The sequence below is a fragment of the Schistocerca piceifrons genome, chromosome 7 (genome assembly GCF_021461385.2).
Source record: "Schistocerca piceifrons isolate TAMUIC-IGC-003096 chromosome 7, iqSchPice1.1, whole genome shotgun sequence".
Classification (NCBI taxonomy): domain Eukaryota; kingdom Metazoa; phylum Arthropoda; class Insecta; order Orthoptera; family Acrididae; genus Schistocerca; species Schistocerca piceifrons.
This window is the reverse complement of record NC_060144.1, coordinates 580,075,267-580,102,575: the sequence shown is the minus strand read 5'-3', so window position 1 is coordinate 580,102,575 and position 27,309 is coordinate 580,075,267. Positions and strand designations below refer to the sequence as shown.

At 43.0% G+C, this 27,309-nt stretch overlaps 1 protein-coding gene across 1 annotated transcript in view; it reads left to right on the top strand.

The window, feature by feature from the left end:
- Positions 1-27,309, top strand: part of LOC124709093 — a 213,592-nt gene that overhangs the window by 17,363 nt on the left and 168,920 nt on the right. The window contains exons 2-3 of the mRNA XM_047240741.1: positions 13,427-13,660; positions 23,415-23,614. Of these exons, the coding sequence (XP_047096697.1) occupies positions 13,427-13,660; positions 23,415-23,614 (434 nt within the window). The remainder of the gene's footprint in view (positions 1-13,426; positions 13,661-23,414; positions 23,615-27,309) is intronic.

Here is a 27,309-nt window from a genome sequence, read left to right as displayed (position 1 = left end):
CCACGACCACATCTACTTCACAATGGAAGTAGAGAAGGACGGTTCCCTGCCGTTCTTGGACGTGCTTGTCCGCCGTAAACCCAATGGGGTCTCTAGGTCATAGTGTTTTCCGCAAGGCCACCAGCTTCCATCACCCAGCACAGAAACAATAAGTTCTAAGGACCTTAGTACCTCGAGCTGAAACCGTCTCGGACGCTGAAAACTTGCCGAGAGAATTGAGCCACTTACGCAAAGGTTTGAAGGAAAATGGTTGCAACAACAAAAAGTTCTCACAAGCAGTGTCATCCAAGCCTCAAAGGAAGAAGACCTCTGAAGAAGACACCAAGCAGGTTGCATTTTAATGATTTTGTGGTTCGACAACAGGGAAGATATGTCGGCTCCTGAAAAGGCATAAAATAGACACAATCTTCAGGCCTCCGACAAAGATCCGGCAACTAATGTAATCTGTGAAAGACGATGTAGGCCTCAGAACACCAGGAGTTTACGAGATACCGTGTGGATGTGGGCAGTTCTATGTCGGCCAGACTGTTCGCACTACTGAACAGCGCCGCATAGGACATGAAAGGTGTTACAGTCCGCGCTATCCCGAAAAGTCAGCTGTAGCAGAACATGCTCTGGAAAACGGACACCGAATTGCATTCGATGAGACGTCTATTATTAAACGGACAAATGGCATCTGGGATAGCGTGATTAACGAGGCTATAGAGATTAGAATTTCTGACAAAACCTTCAATAGAGACGGTGGATTGCAGCTGAGTACAGCGTGGGATCCGGTGTTGAGGGAGTTGAAGCGTGCCCAGCAGTCGCGCGGCCAAAACATTACCATATATGGTGCGGGACCCAGCTCCAGTGACGTCACGAGCGACGGCGCGGCTATATAAGCACAGCAGTGACAACCACACGACAGTCACCCACTTGAGAATCGCAGAGGAGATCTCTGCCGAAAGCTCGTGGGCAGCAAACCACTTGACGCGGCTTGAAACCAGAGAGTGTTTTATTAAAAGACGTCATTGTCAGAATCTCACTGAGCTTCAAATAGGTCGTCTAATACGGCTACGAGAAGCTGGATGTTCCGTCTTCGGTGTTGCAGAAAGAATTTTCAGCAATATAGTCACTGCACACGAATGCAAGCGGCGGTGGTCGCAAGAACGTAGGGTCGCAATAAGACAGTCTCCGGACGGCCACGTGGAACTACCGACAGGAAAGACCATCGTGTTCAGTGGATGGATCTGGCGCATCGTACTGCATCGGCGGCTGCATTTTCACATCAATTGGCACCACAGTGATACAACAAATAGATACAAATCGGTTACTTCAAGGACAGATCCGACCCGACCCCCCTGTAGTGCATTCCACTGACTCCATACCACCGCCATTTGTGATTTCGGTGGTGTCAATCGAGAGCTTATTCGAGGGCAGGATGGATGACTGTTGCTTTTGATGATACCTATGCCTGCCTCTGTGCCAGTGATGAAAAGGAGGCTAGTTAAAGTCCCGCAACCAGCCTGTCTGCGTGCTAGACGCCATGGACCTACACTTTGCGTTATGGTCTGGGGTGTGACAGGAGGAGTAATCTCGTGGCTATCTCACACACCTTGACTACAAAACTTTACGTCAGTCTAGTGATTTTACTTGTTGTGTTGCCATTCATGAACTGCACTCAGGGGTATTTTCCAACAGGATAATTCTCGCCCATATGCCGCTGTTGTAACTCGACATGCTATAAGGAGTGCCAAAACCTTGCTTTGCCTGCTCTATCAGCATATCTGTCTCCAATCGAGAAGATACGGGACATCATCGGCCGGCAACTCCAGTGTCATGCAGAATCAGCATTAACCGTCCCTGTACTGCCGAGCATGTGCCACCGGCATGAAACTCCATCGCACAAACTAGTATCCGGCACCTGTACAACACAATCCATACAAGTTTGAGTGTTTGCATTAAACACTGTGGCGGTTACACCGGTTATTAATATCTTATAATATTGTCATTTTTCAATCCGGGATTTTACATTATTTCATTAGTTTAGATCACTAACGGATAGCTGGGTGTTCTGATTCTGTCCAGAATGGACGTCTTAATTCCACCTTTCCTCATGGTCTTCTAATTGTTTCACTTATCCATCTAAATCATCTGGATGGGGGAGAAAAGGAAATTCATTTATGATGCCTCGAGCCTCGGTGCCCCTTTCTTTGTGAGCGATCTTGCTCAGATACCGTTGGTCAATATAGGTACGGAGTAGCTGTTGAACACCACTAATTTTGGCTTTTGTAGAATCTTGTCGTCCCATATATGTTGATAGAACTGAGCACCCTCTTGCACTCTGACAGGAGATTACCAGGAGAGTGCAAAAGGGTGTTGAATTCTACCAACAAGTGAGGACCCATTTATGGCACGATAATATTTCAGAAAAAGCAAAATTAGTGATGTTCAACAGCTACTTAATGCCTATAATGACCTACACTATCAAAGCATGTATCGACACGAAGGGAGCCATGCGGTTCTAGGCGCTCCAGTCCGGAACCGCGCGACTGCTACGGTCGCAGGTTTGAATCCTGCCTCGGGCATGGGTGTGTGTGATGTCCTTAGGTTAGTTAGGTTTAAGTAGTTCTAAGTTCTAGGGGACTGATGACCACAGCAGTTGAGTCCCATAGTGCTCAGAGCCATTTGACACGAAGGGAGGATTATCAAGGCTCCAGGCATCACAAATGAAATTCGTTAGATGCACCTTCCAGAAGAGTAAAATAGATAAGTTAAGGAACGATAAGGTAACGAAGAAAGCCAGATTCAAGACATCCCTTTTATGGAGAAACGACATATCCAGTCTAGAGTGGCGCGAGAAAGTAATGAATACATTTGGAAAAAGAGGAAGCAAGGAAAACAACCAGGAGGAACGCCCAGAACCCATTCGTTGGACATGGTCAAGGAAGACATCGCTGTCAAGTGAAAGACAATGGATAATGTTCTACGTGACAGATTGTACGTGGACGGAAGAAAGTGGAAGAAGCTCATTAACAGTCCTCGGGAAACATAAACTATAAAATGATGTTGTTGTTGTTGATGATGATGGCGATGATTAGGATTTATAACTGTATTATTAGCTCTTAAAGTCGGTCCCAGGACTGCAGCGGTCATTTACCTTCACGCACATTTTACCTGTGGACCTTACCGACGTCTTCCTGGCGAGCCGTTGAACAGTAGAATCGACTGTCTTATGTTACCTTTGGACATTAATTTAGTTCTTTTGAAATAAAGAAGTGTCAGAAGAACAGAAACGTACATGGGGTGAGAGACGCATAAGCGCGCCAGACAAAAAGGAGGCATCCCTAGCAGAAATCAGCTAAATGCCATGTATCTTTGCCTCTGTCCCTGATAACACCCTTAATTCGGCGACGAATGGTTCAAATGGCTCTGAGCACTATGGGACTTAACATCTATGGTCATCAGTCCCCTAGAACTTAGAACTACTTAAACCTAACTAACCTAAGGACATCACACAAAACCCAGTCATCACGAGGCAGAGAAAATCCCTGACCCCGCCGGGAATCGAACCCGGGAACCCGGGCGCGGGAAGCGAGAACGCTACCGCACGACCACGAGCAGCGGACGGCGACGAATGTATAAGTTTCTTCTGGTGGGATATGTCCAGTTGAATCTGATGATAAGATCCCACATACCTACCAAATTTCAGGAATGTTGGTTACTACGTTTCGCTCGTTGTTCCCAGACATTTTCTATGGGATTAAATTCTGGTGATTCAGTGGGGCAGTTAGAGTACGGCGTGATGCCTGAGTGATCGTCTAAAAAAGGGACGTATGCATGTAGACCTGGGAGCCTGGCCGTGGTCATCTAGGAAAATAGGAATGTACACAGCATATCTATGATAAGCATGTAGAAAAAAAGGGCTATAGTTTACCACTGAGAATGTTGAAATAAACATTCTGATTCTTGATCGTTCGAACCTGAACAGCAGGTGCCGAGTTATACCTGAAGCGTCCCTAAAACTGCAAGTAACGATTTTCGAGCTGCTATACGAGATCTGTTCAGAAAATAACCGAACATCTTGAAGTACAGGCCAACGAAGATATCTAGTGATATGGCTTTGGAATCACTGCCTTGCGCGTTACCTCCTTTGTAACCATGTTCTTTTTTAGAGTGCTGGCATCTGGTTGAAGTTTCGTGAAATTATTATTTTAGTGCAGCGTCTTCAAGTGTTAGTTTTTGAAACATGCAACTTTCTGGTGCAAGGTACAATTTTGCCTGAAACTTTTATAGAAACGTTTCAGCTTTTGAAAGAAGCTGACAGATGTTCAGTGACATATATGCAATGTAAGAAATGCTTTTCACGGTTTAAAAGTGGTCACCAGTCATTTGATGATGGTCCTCGGCCAGGAAGGCATTCGACTTGAATTGACTCATACGTTCTGAAAATCAGCAAACTGCTCTCTAAAATTCATCGATTGACTGAAGACGTGTTGCTTCATGTGGCGCTGTGAGTAATGAACTTTTTCGAGCTACTCGACTCTATAGGCGCAGATATTTCTATTGGTGACTGACGACGGTGTACTAACCAACATTACACCAGTATTTATATCATTTGTAGACTAACAGTTGTAGCTGTTACAAGTTTACGTTTTTTGGTTGGTTAGTACATGTACATGTGGAAAGAGCAAGCCATTAACGCGTATTTTCCCCTGGGCGGCAGGTATATATACTGACAAACAGCGGACGCGGGCACCTAGTGCTACTAGTGCCCGCGTCCGGGATAACTCTCGGCTGGCACTGTGAAATGTTCTAAGTCCCTTATCTGTCGCCGCGCCAGTGCGTGGCTGTATAAACGAGCGCTGCCCGCGGAGCGGATCATTCGCGCTGCTGCTGCTGCACAGGCAACTGCATTGAACGCTGCCAAGATGCCATACAGAAGATCCCGTCGCCACCTATATATATATACTCCTGGAAATGGAAAAAAGAACACATTGACACCGGTGTGTCAGACCCACCATACTTGCTCCGGACACTGCGAGAGGGCTGTACAACCAATGATCACACGCACGGCACAGCGGACACACCAGGAACCGCGGTGTTGGCCGTCGAATGGCGCTAGCTGCGCAGCATTTGTGCACCGCCGCCGTCAGTGTCAGCCAGTTTGCCGTAGCATACGGAGCTCCATCGCAGTCTTTAACACTGGTAGCATGCCGCGACAGCGTGGACGTGAACCGTATGTGCAGTTGACGGACTTTGAGCGAGGGCGTATAGTGGGCATGCGGGAGGCCGGGTGGACGTACCGCCGAATTGCTCAACACGTGGGGCGTGAGGTCTCCACAGTACATCGATGTTGTCGCCAGTGATCGGCGGAAGGTGCACGTGCCCGTCGACCTGGGACCGGACCGCAGCGAAGCACGGATGCACGCCAAGACCGTAGGATCCTACGCAGTGCCGTAGGGGACCGCACCGCCACTTCCCAGCAAATTAGGGACACTGTTGCTCTTGGGGTATCGGCGAGGACCATTCGCAACCGTCTCCATGAAGCTGGGCTACGGTACCGCACACCGTTAGGCCGTCTTCCGCTCACGCCCCAACATCGTGCAGCCCGCCTCCAGTGGTGTCGCGACAGGCGTGAATGGAGGGACGAATGGAGACGTGTCGTCTTCAGCGATGAGAGTCGCTTCTGCCTTGGTGCCAATGATGGTCGTATGCGTGTTTGGCGCCGTGCAGGTGAGCGCCACAATCAGGACTGCATACGACCGAGGCACACAGGGCCAACACCCGGCATCATGGTGTGGGGAGCGATCTCCTACACTGGCCGTACACCACTAGTGATCGTCGAGGGGACACTGAATAGTGCACGGTACATCCAAACCGTCATCGAACCCATCGTTCTACCATTCCTAGACCAGCAAGGGAACTTGCTGTTCCAACAGGACAATGCACGTCCGCATGTATCCCGTGCCACCCAACGTGCTCTAGAAGGTGTAAGTCAACTACCCTGGCCAGCAAGATCTCCAGATCTGTCCCCCATTGAGCATGTTTGGGACTGGATGAAGCGTCGTCTCACGCGGTCTGCACGTCCAGCACGAACGCTGGTCCAACTGAGGCGCCAGGTGGAAATGGCATGGCAAGCCGTTCCACAGGACTACATCCAGCATCTCTACGATCGTCTCCATGGGAGAATAGCAGCCTGCATTGCTGCGAAAGTTGGATATACACTGTACTAGTGCCGAAATTGTGCATGCTCTGTTGCCTGTGTCTATGTGCCTGTGGTTCTGTCAGTGTGATCATGTGATGTATCTGACCCCAGGAATGTGTCAATAAAGTTTCCCCTTCCTGGGACAATGAATTCACGGTGTTCTTATTTCAATTTCCAGGAGTGTGTATATATATAGGGCTATTACAAATGATTGAAGCGATTTCATAAATTCACTGTAGCTCCATTCATTGACATATGGTCACGACACACTACAGATACGTAGAAAAACTCATAAAGTTTTGTTCGGCTGAAGCCGCACTTGGGGTTTCTGCCGCCAGAGCGCTCGAGAGCGCAGTGAGACAAAATGGCGGCAGGAGCCGAGAAAGCGTATGTCGTGCTTGAAATGTACTCACATCAGTCAGTCATTACAGTGCAACGACACTTCAGGACGAAGTTCAACAAAGATCCACCAACTGCTAACTCCATTCGGCGATGGTATGCGCAGTTTAAAGCTTCTGGATGCCTCTGTAAGGGCAAATCAACGGGTCGGCCTGCAGTGAGCGAAGAAATGGTTGAACGCGTGCGGGCGAGTTTCACGCGTAGCCGCGGAAGTCGACGAATAAAGCAAGTAGGGAGCTAAACGTACCACAACCGACAGTTTGGAAAATCTTAAGGAAAAGGCTAAAGCAGAAGCATTTCTTAAAAAGGAGATTGCAAAACCGATGGATCGGTCGTGGTGGAGATCATGATCAACAATTCATGTCATGGCCTCCACGCTCTCCCGACTTAACCCCATGCGATTTCTTTCTGTGGGGTTATGGGAAAGATTCAGTGTTTAAACGTCCTCTACCAAGAAACGTGCCAGAACTGCGAGCTCGCATCGACGATGCTTTCGAACTCATTGATGGGGACATGCTGCGCCGAGTATGGGAGGAACTTGATTACCGGCTTGATGTCTGCCGAATCCCTAAAGGGGCACATATCGAACTTTTTTGAATGCCGAAAAAAACTTTTTGAGTTTTGTATGTGTGTGCAAAGCACTGTGAAAATATCTCAGATAATAAATTTATTGTAGAGCTGTGAAATCGCTTGAATCATTTGTAATAACCCTATATATATATATATATATATATATATATATATATATATATATATATATATATATATATGCGGATGTAGAAAAAAAGGGGTATAGTTGATCACTGAGAACGTTGAAATATATATATATATATATATATATATATATATATATATATATATATATATATGCCTCAAAAAACTAAACTTTTTGCACGTATTGGGCAGTATTAGGAGAGAATAAACAACAGGCGAGTCACCTTAGCACATCTATTTGTGGTAGTTACAACATGGTGACTTGTGAAAATCGTTTGTGAAAAACTGGTTCAATTTCTCTTGAACTGGGTCCGTGTAGGTCCTACTAAAGGAAATAAGAAAAGGCTGTTAATCGGGTTTTACTGAATAAGTAATATGCATACTATGATAGTTTAAGTAACAGCAGCTCTTCTTGTATGTTACAGATATTGTTTGATCTAAGAGAATATTAATGCTAGATGAAATTTAAATGTGTGCTGAGTATAATTCATTTGTTGTATTCCTGAACAAAGTACCACTAATTTTTAAATTTCGATAGAACTTTTAACACTACCGGCTCCTACTGAATTTACAGTGTCCAGATAATTTTATTCCTGTGAAGGAATTTTGTAATGGCGACTGTGTGTAATTGAAACGTGTGGGACTATCTTTCGATCCTGGAAGGACTGTTCTTGAGAGGTAACAATAGTAAAATAAACGGGAATAGAACCAAGGTTCTATTAGTAATCAAGCAGACTGTAATTACATAAAAAGAAACTGTCGTGAGCCTAATTACGCAAAGTTGTACTCAGTACTAGCATGGTTCTTATCTATGTAGTTTGACTTTACTTGATACCAAACTTTTGTTTTGCTGATACAGGACAGTAGCACAATTTAGCAAGTAATGTTCCAGTGAACTGACGTGAACTACACTGGAGAAGTAATAATGTGTTTAGGCAACAATTGGCTCTCAGTAACTCTTACTGTCTGTATACAACGGTAGGAAGAGGATGATAATTATAGGTAAATGGTTACTAATGGTGGAGCACCATTCACATGGACGAGAGGTTCTTTAGTCAGTTTAATTATAGGAAATTAGTACTACTGAAATAGTTGTCAATTAATAATATCTTTTGTACTGATTATTATTTGCTTTCTCAAGGAATATTCAGTACCTTATATTACTCAGCTCAAATGGAACATGAGGCACCTGAACCTTATATAGTTTGAATAACTGTAGCAAGTTGCTTAGTTTTCATTACTTGTATTGTAATATGACATTTAAATTTGGCTCAACAACCAGCATGGGGAACCAGACTCTAATTTATCGGTAGATCCAGATCGTGGCTCAACAATTAAGTCACAACACAAAATGGGAAACACTGTTAACTACATCAGCCCAAATTCAAGAAAGTTGGTGGGAGTAATCCACTAAATTACAGATCCATACCATTAACGTCGGTATGCAGAGGGCTTTTGGAACATATATTGTGTTCGAAGCTTATGACTTACCTCGAAGAAAACGGTCTATTGACACACAGTCAACATGGATTTCGAAAACATTGTTGTTGTGAAAAACAACTAGCTCTTTACTCACATGAAGTGTTGAGTGCTATTGACAAGGGATCTCAAATTGATTCCGCATTTCTTGATTTCTGGAAGGCTGTTGTTACTGTACCACTCAAGCGGCTTGTAGTAAAATTTTGTGCTTATGGAATATCGTCTCACTTATACAGCTGGATTAGTGATTTCCTGTCAGACAGACCACAGTTCATAGTAACTGACGGAAAGTCATGGAGTAAAACTGAAGTGATTTCTGGCGTTCCTCAAGGCTGTATTGTAGGCTCTTTGCTGTTCCTTATCTATATAATCGATTTGTGAGACAATCTGAACAGCCGTCTTACGTTGTTTTCAGATGACGCTGTCGTTTATCGACTAGTAACGTCATCAGAAGATCAAAACAAATTGCATAAGATTTAGAAAATATATCTGTATGTCGCGAAAATTGGCAAATGGCCCTAAATAACGAAACGTATGAGATCATCCACATGAGTGCTAAAAAGAATCCGTTAAACCTCGGTTACACGATAAATCTGTCAAATCAAAAGACCGAAAATTCAACTAAATACCTAGGAATCACAATTACAAAGAACCTAAACTGGAAGGAAAACATTGAAAATGTTGTGGGGAAGACTGCGTTTTATTGGCAGGACACTGAGAAAATGTAACAGATGTACTAAGGAGACTACCAACCTAACGTTTGTCCGTCCTCTTCTAGAATACTGCTGTGCGATGTGGGTCCTTACCGGATAGGAGTGACGGAGTTCATCGAGAAAGCTCCAAGAAGAGAGAATGTCACTGACGTGATACAGAATTTGAGATGGACTTCATTAAAACGAAGGCGTGTTTCATGCTGAGGAATCATTTCACGAAATTCTAGTCACCACCTTTCTGTTCCGAATGCGAAAATATTTTGTTGACGCAGGCCTGCAGAGGGTGTAACTATCACCATGGTAAAATAAGGGAAATCAGAGTTGGTACGGAAGGAAAAAGGTATTCGTACTTCCCGCACGCTATACTAGATTGAGATAATAGAGAATTGTGAAGGTGGTTCGATGAACCCTCTGCCAGGCACTTAAATGTGATTTGCAGAATATCCATGTAGATGTAGATGTACACAGAAAATTGTGAAATTATTGTCTCAATGAAAACAATCTTTGAACTGAGTAACTCTCCATTCATGAAAACTACGTGGATTATTTGAAAATTTACGCTCACTAAATAATTTTGTATTTTAGAACTCCACAAAATGTATTAAATTTTGTTAAGGAAAATAACTGCTCTTCGGTTCAGTAAAGCAGGATACTCGGATTCATCGTAGCATTTAGGACATGACTCCATCTATGTCAATTCTATGTCAATAACTAAGGATTAAATACGGTGACTCAACAGAAGTATACAGAACACAAAATTGTTATTGAAAATGGAACCATGTATCTGGTCCATGCAGTTACTCAACTGCTAATGTGAGATGAAGATGGTGGCAGCGTCGATCTCCTGAGCTATTCAAAAAAGTGCAGCAGAAAGTATCTATGGCTCTTCCTGTGTGACCAGCTCTGAAAATTCTCCTCTTCGCGTCGGATTTTCATAACACAGAGCTAAACAAAGTATGCCATGAATAATAAGCCGCATTACGTCCACATCCGATGTTATATCACATTATCCTGCAGTAGTTATCGCCTCTGTCGGTTCACAAGGTGCGCATCCTTTGCCTGCTAGCCACCGACTGACTCATGCCACACAGGAGCCTCGCAGTTCGACCGCCAATCCACCTTTCCTGTTCCTGCCCAATCAGTTCCGTTGCTGAGGGACCTCCATCCAAGTTTTACATGACTGCAAACCTACTTTCCTTTTGCATGAAACAATATTACAATTAAATATTAAGCTTCTTACATTCTTTTACAGCGCATTACTTCTCACATTACGTCCACAGATTAATTAAAATGATATAAATTATCATAAACAAAGAATAAAACACTTTACATCAAAGACCATAGTTATATAGAAGTCATATTAAGTAAAAACAGACAAAGGAATTACATAAGATCGTTATAGATGATATCGATACTTGTGTTGCAGAGTGTCTGCATTTAATTGAGTAGTTCCGTGAAAAGGGGATGGGATGAATCGATGGTAATGAGAGACATAGCTTCTTGAAAGTGTCATGACTACCTCATCGTGCTGCTCATAAAATTCTCTATTTCACAACCACTTTCTGCCGACAAACAATCACCATTTTCTTGAATGAATTTATAGCGACATATTAGGCGAATGTAAAGTGACATCAAACAATAAAGTCCTAAATTTTTAACTGTTTTCAACGATTTGGAAACTGTGACGATGTAGTGGTTCCATTACTTGGCGTCAATGATTTGTACTTGCTCTGTAAATAAAACCACCTTTTCTTGCTGCAGCTTAATTTATTCTTCCCAGACGCGTTCCGCCTTTTTCTTATCCTAAGGCATCTTCAGTGGGATCTGTAACGATACAGTTTCGGTATTTTTAGATTATCTAAAAGTAGCAAACCTCTTTCGTTATAGATCCAACTGAAGATGCCTTAGAGCAAGAAAAAGGCGAAACGCATCTGGAAAGAATAATTTAAGTTGCAGCAAGAAATTGCGGTTTTATTTACAGAACAAGTATTTCTGCGATTTCTGCGGAGGATGGCCACGCAAACAAACTTGTCAATGATTTTTATTCGTCTGATATGATGCTGTAAATGCTTTGAAGCCCTGATGATGGTTTGTCGAACGAAACTGGTTTTAAAATTAAAAAAAAAAATCAGCAGCTTGAGGCAGTAATCAAGACATTTTTCAAATGTCAACGATCTGTGGGACACCGACTGAGACGTAGCACCTTACATGGCGCGCATTGAGACCGGCATAACAGTGGTGAACAGGCGTGCAGTACGAGTCACGAGCAGGACAAGTGGCATCAGATGCCGTGGTATATGTACTTTCTATGCGATCTCGTAGATGTCACTAGCTGACGGACACTGAACTGCAGTCAGAATACTGTCATTTTTATTTGCAGCTCTGTTTGTTTATCTAATTGTGTATTAATTACCACCATAATTGCGCTCAGTTGTCAGAGTGAATGAAAGTGTGAATGTGAAATAACGTTTTGTATAAAGTTTTTATTCTGTACTTTGAAGTAACTGGTCTCGTGAGGAATTCTCGAGAAAGACGTGTGTGCTAGTCAATCGTACCGCGGAATTTGTTATAAACTATTCCGTCAGTTTATGGTACTGGCGAAATGAGATTATGATTTCGGTAAAGTAGCTTTGTCAACAGAAATTTAAAAATTTATATTTGTGGTTTCTCGAAATTTATTTATGTTAATTTACTGTTCTCATTCAGTGACAAATTTTGATTGGTTCTGTATGTATGCGCGGATTTGAGACGCTTTGATCCTGCTTTCCCACTAGCTGTGATGTTTCTCTCTGCCAATCAAAAATTAGCATACTCGCCCGTATTTTGGGAAGCAGAGACTTATTTGGCGAAGAGAGATGACTGGAGTCGGGGCTTCGATCTCACAGTGAGCAGACCTGTCGATAGGTGCTCCCATGACAATTGTTAATATCGTGATACTTCCTGTGCCGAAATGTTTGGGAAGTGCCGTAAAGTTTGGAAGAGAGTTCGATTTATTGCACAGTCTATAATTCGGATGTTTTGGTGACATTTTAAATAACTAAATTCCGCGTGGCGTGTTGCTTACTCTCGAACGTCAACATTTTGTTCCCTGAGAGTGATTGTAGCAACATTTCAGAGAGCCATTATAAAAGAAACCATTGGGTTTTAAGCTTTCGTAGAAGGACAACTAATAATGACCATAAACTGAAAACGGTTATGAATGATGGGTCAGTCTTTGTACAGTCTAGATCAAGGCTTGGAAGTAACTTGTGTATGGAAGCTAGCCGTAATAGAGTGAAATTTCACGCACGTAAATACTTTCATGTAATTGTTATCAACCTCTCACCGACGGCCAAGGTCGCATATTTTTTCGTGATTTTTTTTTTTTAAGACAGCAAGTTTCAACAGACTGTACTGTATGTTCAGGTCTTTTGTTGTAAAACATGTTCATTTTACGCTGACCTCAAGCACATGTTGTCAGGTGGATAAAAATAGCATGTTGTCCACATTACATCCTGTGCGTGAGGTCAGCGTAAAATGAACGTCTTTTGCGACAAGAGATTTTAAGAGCTAAAGATGGCAGCATAGTCTGTTAAAAATGGCTGCAAAAAAAAAAAAAAAAAAAAAAAAAAAAAAAAAAAAAAAAAAAAAAAGGTTTAACCTGCAGTTTTCTCAAAATTTGAACTTTATTCGCTGTAACACCGCACCGCGCAGCCACACACCTCTTACAATACACAGTATGTTGAGATATAGGTTTGATGCCCAATGGCGGTGATGGGGAATTGGGGAATCCCTCGGAATGAGCTCTAGTAACATTGCAAAGAGAATACTTAAATGATCCTCACAGAATCATTAATATTGACCATTGTGACTTCAAACTTGTGTCAATAATGTTTAGCACTGATCTTTCAGTGAGGTATACAGCAGAGGAACTGCAAAGGCGATGATTTTGCAGGCACGTGTTCTTCCTGCTGGACGAGATGGCACAACGTCTTTTGAAGGTGCTGGAGGCTCCAGCAGAGCGGCTCCTGGAGCTGGACGTCTACGACCAGATGCACCGTTTCGTCATCGACACTGTGGGGACGTGCGCTTTCGGCGTGGAGTTCGAGTCCATGCTGAACTACGACTGCTTCGTCGTGAGGAAGACGAGGCGAATGGCCAGCGGCTCGCTCCTCAGAAGGCTCAGAAAGTACGGTACTGTGCACTCAACACTACAGCCTTCTGCGTATTACGTAGCACCTCACGAAAATCATCCCTGCTTTACTATTTTATTACGATAATATTGTCATTTTGAAACCACAATCAAGTACTAATCTGAACGCAGCGTCGTCAGTTAAGCATAACTCTTAGCAATGAAAGCAGATTTATTACTGATCCCAATATACGGCCAGCACAGAACTGAAGTCAGATACGGAAGGAGCTGTTGTTTATACCAACGCTTAATATTTCAGAAACATTAGAGATTTCGAGACTCTCGCAGAATTGACAAATACTGCTGTACAAAACTTAAGGACAAAGTAACTTTCAAATGATGCGCCACCGCCACGTAACATAGTGTAATGTGTTTGTGTTGCGTACATAATGGTAAGGAGAGCTACCCTACAGAGTGGTGTGGCAACAGTCTTTGTAGGCAAATTGGAGAGGAGCAGAAATGATTAGTGAACTAGTTAGCACAACAAACAGAAGGTCTACTTAACGAAGATTCATTACAAATAATTCCACAAAAAACAGAGTGCTGAGTGCTGACACATTACCAGCGAATCCAGTACTGCTGGCAAACGATGGGTTATGCATGGGGATCTTATCAACCTGTACGGCATCAAAACAGCCTGAAGATGAAGCAATGAAGCGTCGAAACTGGTAGCGACTAAATAACATAAAATCTTAAGGACGGCTGTAGGTGTTTTTATCTTTTGTCACGATTTTACAACAAAAAGTCTCCAAGTGCGAATGCACTGAGCGGCTGTCGCCGGCCGTCCTACACTGAAGCGCCAAAGAAACTGGTTTGTGGATGCGTATTTAATTACAGAGATTTGTGAAAGGCAGAATACGGCAACGCCTATATAAGACAACAAGTGTCTGGTGCAGTTGTTAGGTCGGTTTCTGCTCCTACAATGGCAAGTTATCAAGGTGTAAGTTAGTTTGAACGTGGTGTTCCAGTCGGCGACTGCTTCTTTCACCTCCGTCGCCTACCATCATGGTACTAAGCTCAGAAGACAGTCACATTCTGACCGGGACCGTTTACTTTTACAAATTAATATTTTATTACAGTCAAGACCGTTTTGAATACATTGCTAGTGAGTATAGTACTTTTGTAGATAATAAAAGGTTAACGCAGGGTAGGTAAAGATAGAAGGCAGAATCGAATCAATACAATTACTTCAAAAAAGTGTGGGTTTGGCTTCGGAGAGTGGCCACTACCGTTTCTTGCTCTTCACTGAGAGTCGCACACCTGACTACCGAGAGGAGACGATCAGTTCCTCTCTCCGCCACGTCTCTGCTCTCAGGAGCCCTAGTCCCTCAGGATTAACAGGAGAGCTTCTGGCAACGTACAGGAGATCACACGGCGAGATCCAGGCTTATCAGGAAGTTCCACTGCGCCAAAAAAGAAGGTGCCGGCAGTGCACTAGCTTCTGTGCATTCAAATAACGCTGCAAAAGGCCAAAGCCGACACGAGTTGTTTCAGGATGAGTTGCGCATAATTTCTGTTCGGTAGAATGAACGCCAGATAGCGATAAATATATATTAATTTAATTTAAGCTAATGATAAATAGTGAAGGGAAAATTTCTGCAATGTTTAGCTACAGTACTAATCGTTTGCAGCAATTGTGTAGATTAAGTACCAACGTGTAACGTGCAATGAAAGACGCACGTAATCTCAGTTTTAGGGAAGTCGAATGGTTGACTACGGCTTATTGGGACAGATCTGTGCGCTTATGAATGACAGCACGTACAGAACTATTTTTTGACCTTTTTGTGATTCTGTGATTCCCATCAGGCTGGATTAAAGGAAGATGTTTGTCAGCAGTTGATATGTGCTTTCGGGTATTCTGTCAACTTATTGTTTCCATTTTATGCAGAAAGTGGAAACAAGAACAACACCACCACCACAAAACAACCTGAAGCGCACTGTAATCAGTTTTGCCAAGAAAAACTGAACGACCGCGTCTGTAAGCAGTGTTCTACATGTTCTAAATATTTAAAGAACGCCATTATTAACTATAAAAAAAAACTGCTACATTCATAGTTGTAACATACAACACAACACTAGACATTTCTGTTTTTAATGTCATGTACGTAAATACAGTCTACTGAATTTAATTTGGTAACTATCATTATGTTAAGAAATAACTTACGGGTTTGTCGTCTCATGTAACCTGTACTGTGTGATATGTCCTTATTATCATTTATGCTGCAGCTGTACGTTCTATCGTACGTTACAAAACAGACATGTATATTCAAACGTAGTACACGTTTCTACTTCTATATCTGCACAGGTAATCTCCAGTTCACAATATAGTGCCTGGTACATGATTCATTCAATCATCATTAGCCGGCCGCGGTGGCCGTGCGGTTCTGGCGCTGCAGTCCGGAACCGCGGGGCTGCTACGGTCGCAGGTTTGAATCCTGCCTCGGGCATGGGTGTGTGTGATGTCCTTAGGTTAGTTAGGTTTAAGTAGTTCTAAGTTCTAGGGGACTTATGGCCTAAGATGTTGAGTCCCATAGTGCTCAGAGCCATTTTGAACCAATCATCATTAAGTTCTTTCAGTTTCGTTCCACTCTCGAACAGCGCGTGAGAGAAACGAGCACTTAAATCTTTCCATGCGGGCTCTGATTTCTGTCATTTTGTAAAGATGATCATTTCTCCCTGTGCAGGTGGACACCAACTAAATGTTGATTGAAATTTCGTGAAATGGCCCCGCCGCAACGAAAAATGCGTGTTTTAACGGCTGCCACCCAAGTTTGCGTATCATGTACGTGACACTCTCTCCCCTATTTCGCGACAGTAAAAAAAGTGCTCTCCTTGTTTGGACTATTTCGATGTTCTCCGTCAATCCTATCTGATGTGAATTCCACACCTTGCTGCAATGCTCCAGTCTCTTTAGTAGATCTGTTGCATCTTCTAAGTGTTCTGTCAGTCAATCGCAGTCTTGAGTTACCTTTCCCCAAGACATCATCTGTGTGAACGTTCCAATTCAGTTATTCGTAATCATAATCTCTAATTATTTAGTTAAAATCGCTCGGTTGAGAGTTGTGTAATATTGTCTTGTAACCGAAATTTAGCGAATTTATTTTAGTACTCATGTGGGTAACCTCACACTTTTTGTTATTTAGGATTAGTTTCTTCTTTTCACACGATACTGATATCCTGCTAAATCATTTTGCAGCTGGTTTTGATGTTCTGATGACTTAGACAGACGGTAAATGACAGCATCATCTCGAAACAATCCAAGAGAGCTCTCAGATTTTCTCCTAAATCGTTTACGTGGATTAGGAACAGCTTACAAACTGTGACCTTTCTGGCAGAAACCACGAATCCAGTAGCACAACTAGGCTATACTTCGCAGGTCCGTAGTACGACTAGCAGTCGCTTGTGAGAAACGGCGTGAAAAGCCGCTTGGAAATCTGAAAATATCAATCTGAGATCGCATGCCGACAGCACTCATTACATCGCATGAATAAATGACTAGTTGTGTTTCAGAACGATATTTTCCGAGTTCCCTCCTTCAGTTTTTTATCTTTTAAACTAATAATCACCGGTAGGTGACACTGGTTTGTTATACAACCTATATAGAGACGCATGTGATAATACCTACATTTACCAATATCCATCCGTATCGTGACATCTTCGCACAGAGATGTAACATGTGGGGGGCGTGCTGAAAAGTAATGCCCCCGAATTTTAATGTGATAACTCTTAATCTATTTGATTAAACAAATGTTATTAAACTGCCCTAGACTGCAGCCAAATTTAACAAAAAAGACCTAGAGGAAGACCACCAGACAGATGGGACAGAGATATAAGGAAGACAGTGGTGTTCAATTGGGATCGGAAAGCTCAGGATCGGAAGAGATGGAAGGTCTTACTGGAAAGCTTTGCCGAATCAAAGAGGCCACATCATTGAGTGATAGAACTGGCTGCTGATAGTGATGATGATTTAACTGTCTACATCCTTATTCTTCATGGCTACGTATTTCCAGACATGTGCCGCTAGAAGGCTCCGAATTGAAGGGTGTAACCAGGTTTTAAATTGTAAGATATTTCCAGGGGCAGATGTGGACTCTGACCACAATCTATTGCTTATGACCTGTAGATTAAAACTGAAGAAACTGCAAAAAGGTGGGAACTTGAGATGGGACCTGGATAAACTGAAAGAACCAGAGGTTGTAAAGAGATTCAAGGGAGAGCATAAGGGAACAATTGACAGGAATGGGGGAAAGAAATACAGTATAAGCATAATGGGTAGCTTTGAGGGATGAAGTAGTGAAGGCAGCAGAGGATCAAGTAGGTAAAAAGACGAGGGCTGGTAGAAATCCTTGGGTAACAGAAGAAATATTGAATTTAATTGATGAAAGGAGAAAATATAAAAATGCAGTAAATGAAGCAGGCAAAAAGGAATACAAACGTCTCAAAAATGAGATTGACAGGAAGTGCAAAATGGCTAAGCAGGAATGGCTAGAGGACAAATGTAAGGATGTAGAGGCTTATCTCACTACGGGTAAGATAGATACTGCCTACAGGAAAATTAAAGAGACCTTTGGAGACAAGAGAACCATTTGTATGAACATCAAGAGCTCAGATGGAAACCCAGTTCTAAGCAAAGAAGGGAAAGCAGAAAGGTGGAAGAAGTTTATAGAGGGTCTATAAAAGGGCGATGTACTTGAGGACAATATTATGGAAATGGAAGAGGATGTAGAGGAAGATGAAATGGGAGATACGATACTGCGTGAAGAGTTTGACAGAGCACTGAAAGACCTGAGTCGAAACAAGGCCCCCGGAGTTGACAACATTCCATTGGAACTACTGACGGCCTTGGGAGAGCCAGTCCTACCAAAACTCTACCATCTGGTGAGCAAGATGTATGAGACATGCGAAATACCCTCAGACTTCAAGAAGAATATAATAATTCCAATCCCAAAGAAAGCAGGTGTTGACAGATGTGAGAATTACCGTACAGTCAGTTTAATAAGCCACAGCTGCAAAATACTAACACGAATTCTTTACAGACCAATGGAAAAACTAGTAGAAGCCGACCTCGGGGAAGATCAGTTTGGATTCCATAGAAATACTGGAATACGTGAGGCAATACTGACCTTACGACTTATCTTAGAAGAAAGATTGAGGAAAGGCAAACCTACATTTCTAGCATTTGTAGATTTAGAGAAAGCTTTTGACAATGTTGACTGGAATATACTGTTTCAAATTCTGAAGGTGGCAGGGGTAAAATACAGGGAGCGAAAGGCTATTTACAATTTGTACAGAAACCAGATGGCAGTTATAAGAGTCGAGGGACATGAAAGGGAAGCAGTGGTTGGGAAGGGAGTAAGACAGGGTTGTAGCCTCTCCCCGATGTTATTCAATCTGTATATCGAGCAAGCAGTGAAGGAAACAAAAGAAAAATTCGGAGTAGGTATTAAAATCCATGGAGAAGAAATAAAAACTTTGAGTTTCGTCGATGACATTGTAATTCTGTCAGAGACAGCAAAGGACTTGGAAGAGCAGTTGAACGGAATGGATAGCGTCTTGAAAGGAGGATATAAGATGAACATCAACAAAAGCAAAACGAGGATAATGGAATGTAGTCGAATTAAGTCGGGTGATGCTGAGGGAATTAGATTAGGAAATGAGACACTTAAAGTAGTATAGGAGTTTTGCTATTTGGGGAGCAAAATAACTGATGATGGTCGAAGTAGAGAGGATATAAAATGTAGACTGGCAATGGCAAGGAAATCGTTTCTGAAGAAGAGAAATTTGTTAACATCGAGTATAGATTTAAGTGTCAGGAAGTCATTTCTGAAAGTATTTGTATGGAGTGTAGCCATGTATGGAAGTGAAACATGGACGATAAATAGTTTGGACAAGAAGAGAATAGAAGCTTTCGAAATGTGGTTTTACGGAAGAATGCTGAAGATTAGATGGGTTGATCACATAACTAATGAGGAAGTATTGAATTAGGATTTGGGAGAAGAGAAGTTTGTGGCACAACTCGACCAGAAGAAGGGATCGGTTGGTAGGACATGTTCTGAGGCATCAAGGGATCACCAATTTAGTATTGGAGGGCAGCGTGGAGGGTAAAAATCGTAGAGGGAGACCAAGAGATGAATACACTAAGCAGATTCAGAAGGATGTAGGTTGCAGTAAGTACTGGGAGATGAAGAAGCTTGCTCAGGATAGAGTAGCATGGAGAGCTGCATCAAACCAGTCTCTGGACTGAAGACCACAACAACAACATGACTGTGTGTAACGTCACTCTGCAGGCGCGTAAGAAGCAGCGTGCCTTAATCGAGTTTAGAATTCGACGAGTTCGTCCACACATGGAACATCCCCTGCTTCAGTATGACAATTCCAGACTTCAAATGTGTGCTGCGACGTCTTCAACAATCCGCCACCTTGTATTCACTATCATCGATGATCCTTCATACGATTCCGACTTGGCCCTAACCGCTCTTCATACTTTTCCAAAACTTAAAGAACACCTTTGAGGATTTCAGTTTGACAGTGATGAAGCCTTGGCTCCATCAACAAAGTCGAACATTCTACAGTTGCGGCACCAACAAACTGGTTTCTCGTTGGAAGAAATGTGTCGTCACCAGGGTGTCTATGTTGAGAAATAAATAATATGTAGTCATGAAGAATAAAGATGGAGAATGTTAATAATGTTGGTTTTATTTAAAAAGGTATAAGGGCATCCACGTAAAATAATACGGAGACATTAGTTTTCAGCACGTCCGATCTTTGGATGACTTTGATTGTATGATCCGTTATACAGATGTCCTTGGTATTGGCGAATGACTATTACTGGACTCATTGTGTAGACAAACATCAGCTAATCCAGCCGTAACAAGACTCACACATGTATGTTGCTGGATCGTCGTTTGCGGCTCGTAACGGTACAGCAGAAGTATATAAATAATGTAGTATGAAATTTATGTTAATGGTTTTATATTCACAGCAGTATTTTAAACACGATTTTTGAGTACAAGCAACAGTTCTGTAAGGGTTTGTTGTTAACACCCATTCAGTGACCGCGGCAGAGGACTGATTGCATTCGATCTGGTTTTTATACTGGTTCATGGACGTACTCGTTACGAGTACTGCAGGCATGTGATGCCACAATTTCTGACCTCGAGTTGTGCTATGCCGAGTCGTTTGGGGTTACGTTGTACTACAAGAACGTGGAAGTGTGCTTCTGTCCAGATGAAGGCACTGATAATAATACCAGGGAAGATCTTTCCTAGAAGAATGGAGCCGACCAGAAGAAGGAGCCCAGAGGTAGCCAAGAAAATAGTGGGTGCCTTTAAAATCTACAGGGTGGTCCAAAGGGTAGAACCACCTTTCCAAACCAAAGGAAAATTTGGATAAGCAGAAATTTAAAGTGAAATAGTGTGAGATTTGGGGAGGGGAGGAGAAGCCTTGAGGACATGTTACCAACATATTGGCCATTTTGAAAGCCGCCATCTTGGGGCAAATTTTTATTATTAGATAAGATGAGAGTCATCTGACATGTAGAACATGTAGAGTATTACACGAGAAAAGCAATGGTGTCTTCCTTTGAGCATTTTATTGATTCTCGAGCTGTCATTTACAGGGGATGAACGCTGAGTATGGGAAAGTGGGGTAACACGCACTATTCCAATCTGTCAGGTGCTACTCCACGTGATAGAGTCAGCCTCCAGCAATACCAATGTAAAACTACGTGCAACGGTGACTTGAGTTTAACTAATATTTTTGGCCATAGTGCTCTAATGAAATAGATTCTTCACTACTTCAACTCTCTCTCACATAAACATGTTTCTAATTTCTACGATACTGAAGATGTTGAGTGTGATTACAGCCTTTTACTATCATAAAGACCCAAGAGTGAAATACGAGAGCCAAAATAATAACATATAATTAGAAAAAAATATGTAAGTTGCTGCAGTGCAATTGTCAGAGTCGAGAATGGTTGAGTCCTACACCACGGATCACGCTTGGAATGCGGATCACGCGATGTAATTCACTGGACTGACAGAGATCGTGAACGGCAAACTGGACGCTAACGCGCCATACGTATGTCGCACTATCACTCGTGCTGTCTGCAGGGGCGAACGCCTAACGTAGCGAGCGATTCACCTCGAATATCCCTATCAAGCCGGAGCAGCCCAGAGCCTACCACGCACCGTCTGGAGTCTGCAATGCAGTGAACACTGTTCCACAGTAGTGATTCGACCGACGTACCCCAGTGTTTGCTGCTCTATGTCGGACCCAGAGCTTCGTCTCCAAACCCGACACCAAATTCTAATGCTTCGCAAACCAAGGCTCTCGGTCAGAAAATTCGCTCACATTTGCCTCACTACAACACAAACCGTAATGCCTTTCACCTAACCCTGAGTGTATGGTCGGCGTTGCGGCTACCACACAGCACTTGGAATTCCGACAGACTGATTACGACTCCTCACTGGTAGCCCAATTGCTACCCTCGTCCTCACGACCAGGAGCCGCCTATGCGTCAATCTTGTCTCACCTGTCGATGGGGCATCCGCGAACGTATACACTGAAGCGCCAGAGAAGCTGGTATAGGTATGCATATTCAAGGATATAACGTAAACAGGCAGAATACGGCGGTGCGTTCAGCAACGCCTATATAACGCAACAGGTGCGTGACGCAGTTGTGAGATCGTTTACTGCTTCTACAATAGCAGGTTGTCAAGATTTAAGTGAATTTGAACGTGGTGTTATAGTCGGCGCACGAGCGATGGGACACAGTATCTGCGAGGTAGCGATGAAGTGGGGATTTTGCCGTACGACCATTTCACGAGTGTAGCGTGAATATGAGAAATCTGTTAAAACATCAAATCTCCGACATCGCTGTGACCGGAGAAGATTCTACAAGAACTGGACCAAAGATGACTGAAGAGAATCGTTCAACGTGACAGAAGTGCAACCTTCCGCAAATTTCCTCAGATTTCAATGACGGGCCATCAAAAAGTGTCAGCGTGCAAGCCATTCAACGAAATATCATCGATATGGGCTTTCGGAGCCGACGGACCACTCCTGGTGTACCATTGATGACTGCATAACACAAAGCTTTGCGCCTCGCCTGGGCCCGTCGAAACCGACATTGGATTTTTGAAGACTGGAAACATGTTGCCTGTTCGGACGAGTCTCGTTTCAAATTGTATCGAGCGCTTGGGCGTTTACGGGTATGAACAGAACCTCATGAATCCATGGACGCTGCATGTTTCCAGCTGGTGGAAGCTTCGTAATGGTGTGAGGTGTGTGCACGTGGAGTGATAAGAGCCCCTGCTACGTCTAAATACGACTCTGACAGGTGACACTTACGTAAGCATCCTGTCTGGTCGTCTGCATTCATTGTGCATTCCGATGGACTGGGGAAATTCCAGTAGGACAATGCGACACCTCACACGTCCTGAATTGCTTCCGCTAGCCACGAGTTGAACATTATTGAACATACCTGGGATGGCTTGCAAGGTGCTGTTCATAAGCGATCTCCACCTCCTGGTACTGCAGGATTCATGGTGTGAGTTAGCTCCAGTACTGCTTCAGACATTAGTCGAGTTCATTTCACGTCGTGTTGCGGCGCTTCTGCGCGTTCTCTGCGGCCGTACACGATATTAGGCGAGTTTACCAGTTTCTTTGGCTCTTCATTGCAGATAACAAGTATTTGGGCGCCTTCAGCTGAGGGCAGGTCCAGCTTTAAAGCGTCTGACGCCTGTCGCAGGACGCTGGTTCTGGCGGTGCCCGACGCGGCCAGGGCGATGGGCGTCAGCTTCCTGCGCTCCGGCGACGCCGACGTCTTCCGCTGGCTGACGGCAGAGATCGTGGCGCACCGCCGCCGCCACAACGTGCGGCGCAACGACCTCATGCAGCTGCTGATGGCGCTCGCAGCCAAGGAGGACGCCGGGGACTCCCCACAGTCTGGTCAGTAGTAGCAGGCCTGCCTCTGTACACTGCTAACGCCCAGAGTCACAGCCGACGTAGGTAATCGCTCTGGGATGGAAAGTATGCGTACGGGACACAATTTCATAAAGAACTAGCTGAGTACCTGGCGTTACAGAGGTACGTGTTTATTCCGCTTCTAGTAGTCCATCTTCTCTTTCCCCACTCCCTCCATTCACCTGCTCCTCCCTCCTCTCTCTTTACAGTCTAGTGAATTAAGTCATCAACTAGTGAATTAAGTCATCAGTCATCATCAGAGTGGGTAGAAATTACATCTGGTGTCCCACAAGGATCCATCTTACGGCCATTACATTAATGCTCTCTCATTAGTCAGGTGGCAGGGATAAAATACAGGGAGCGAAAGGCTATTTACAATTTGCACAGAAACCAGATGGCAGTTATAAGAGTCGAGGGGCATGAAAGGGAAGCAGTGGTGGGGAAGGGAGTGAGACAGGGTTGTAGCCTCTCCCCGATGTTATTCAATCCGTATATTGAGCAAGCAGTAAGGGAAACAAAAGAAAAATTCGGAGTAGGTATTAAAATCCATGGAGAAGAAATAAAAACTTTGAGGTTCGCCGATGACATTGTAATTCTGTTAGATACAGCAAAGGACTTGGAAGAGCAGCTGAACGGAATGGACAATGTCTTGAAAGGAGGGTATAAGACGAACATCATCAGAAGCAAAACGAAGATAATGGAATGTAGTCGAATTAAGTCGTGTGATGCTCAGCGAATTAGATTAGGAAATGAGACACTTAAAGTAGTAAAGGAGTTTAGCTATTTGAGGAGCAAAATAACTGATGACGGTCGAAATAGAGAGGATATAAAATGTAGACTGGCAGTGGCAAGGAAAGCGTTTCTGAACAAGAGAAATTTGTTAACATCGAGTATAGATTTAAGTGTCAGGAAGTCGTTTCTGAAAGTATTTGTATGGAGTATAGCCATGTATGGAAGTGAAACATGGACGATAAATAGTTTGGACAAGAAGAGAACAGAAGCTGTCGAAATGTGGTGCTACAGAAGAATGCTGCAGATTAGATGGGTAGATCACGTAACTAATGAGGAGGTATTGAATAGGATTGGGAAGAAGAGGACTTTGTGGCACAACTTGACTAGAAGAAGAGATCGGTTGGTAGGGCATGTTCTGAGGCATCAAGGGATCACAAATTTAGCATTGGAGGGAAGCGTGGAGGGTAAAAATCGTAGAGGGAGGCCAAGAGATGAATACACTAAGCAGATTCAGAAGGATGTAGGTTGCAGTAAGTACTGGGAGATGAAGAAGGTTGCACAGGATAGAATAGCATGGAGAGCTGCATCAAACCAGTCTCAGGACTGAAGACCACAACAGCAACAACATCAGTTACACTGTCAGAAGCAGAGTTCGTTTTGTTTGCAGTTGACACAAGTATTGCAATAAATAGTATGTCGAGTGTAGTTCTAGAAAGATCTGCTAGTGATATTTTCACGGACATTAATAAATGGTTTAAAGCCAACTCAGTGACATTAAACTTCGAGAAGACTCACTATATGCAATTCAGAACCTGTAAGAGGTTTCCACCCAGCATATCCATAAAGTATGAAGAAGAGCAGATAAAAGAGGTTGACAGTCTAAAATTCCTGGGATGTTGTTGTTGTTGTTGTGGTCTTCAGTCCTGAGACTGGTTTGATGCAACTCTCCATGCTACTCTATCCTGTGCAAGCTTCTTCATCTCCCAGTACTTACTGCTACCTACATCCTTCTGAATCTGCTTAGTGTATTGATCTCTTGGTCTCCCTCTACGATTTTTACCCTCCACACTGCCCTCCAATGCTAAATTTGTGATCCCTTGATGCCTCAAAACATGTCCTACCAACCGATCCCTTCTTCTAGTCAAGTTGTGCCACAAACTTCTCTTCTCCCCAATCCTATTCAATACTTCCTCATTAGTTACATGATCTACCCACCTTATCTTTAGCATTCTTCTGTAGCACCACATTTCGAAAGCTTCTATTCTCTTCTTGTCCAAACTGGTTACCGTCCATGTTTCACATCCATACATGGCTACACTCCATACAAATACTTTCAGAAACGACTTCCTGACACTTAAATCTATACTCGATGTTAACAAATTTCTCTTCTTCAGAAACGATTTCCTTGCCATTGCCAGTCTACATTTTATATCCTCTCTACTTCGACCATCATAAGTTATTTTGCTTGCTAAATAGCAAAACTCCTTTACTACTTTAAGTGTCTCATTTCCTAATCTAATCCCCTCAGCATCACCCGATTTAATTTGACTACATTCCAATATCCTCGTTTTGCTTTTGTTGATGTTCATCTTATATCCTCCTTTCAAGACACTGTCCATTCCGTTCAACTGTTCTTCCAAGTCTTTTGCTGTCTCTGACAGAATTACAATGTCATCAGCGAACCTCAAAGTTTTTACTTCTTCTCCATAAATTTTAATACCTACTCCGAATTTTTCTTTTGTTTCCTTTACTGCTTTCACAATATACAGATTGAATAACATCGGGGAGAGGCTACAACCCTGTTTCACTCCTTTCCCAACCACTGGGATTACAGCCTGATAATAAATTCAGTTGAGAGGAGCACACCACAGAATTGCAGAGACGCCTTAACAAATCTGTATTTGCAATTCGAGTGTTAGCTGACATAGGCGACGTAAAAATGAAAAAGCTTGCATACTTTGCCTACTTTCATTCCATAATGTCATATGGTATAATATTTTGGGGTAACTCTTCAAGTCAAACAAAAGTTTTCAGCGTCCAAAAGCGCGTAATACGTATTATTTGTGGAGTAAACTCACGTACGTCCTCTAAAGATCTGGGTATACTATCTACTTCCTCTCAGTATATTTACTCCTTAATGAAATTTGTCCTAAATAATATCTCTTTTTCCAACAAACAGCTCAGTTCATACATACAATACCAGGGACAAAAATGATCTGCACAAGGACTTTAAAGCACTCACTTTAGTTCAAAAAGGGGTCCACTACTCAGGAACACTCATCTTCAATAATTTGCCAGCAAACATAAGAAATGTAATTACAAATAAAGATCAGTTTAAAAGGAGCCTGAAAGACTTACTAGTGACCAACTCCTTATACTCCATTGACCAATTTTTTAATAGAAACAAATGATGTATATATTCATACTATTCGTATTGCTATTTCAGCTTAAAAAGAAAATATTGACATGTTTACATCCACGAGGGTCTATTGAACGAAAAACTAATCTAATCTAATCTAATCCATCTCCTCATCCCCCACCTGTCCACCACTTCCTCGGACCTCTCCTGCACGTTTCTCTATCTGTTTCATCCTTCCCCTCTCTCGGGGCATGTCCTCATCCCTCCGCTCCGTCCATCGGCTCTTTTCCTTTTTGTGGCCATCTCCTCTCTCCGTACATGTTCTCCTCTCTATATCTTCCTCCCATCGATCTCATTTACATCCACCCCACCCCCCTTCCCAATTCAATAAGAGGTTGCTGATATCTACCCTAGCAGTATATCGTTGCAGATAGCTCGGTTGAAATCGATCGATGGTCTTCTTAGGCGTCTTTTATCAGCTGATTTTTCCTCATATGCACATGTCCCATATATAACACACATACACTACTGGCCATTAAAATTGCTACACCACGAAGATCACGTGCCACAGACGCGAAATTTAACCGAC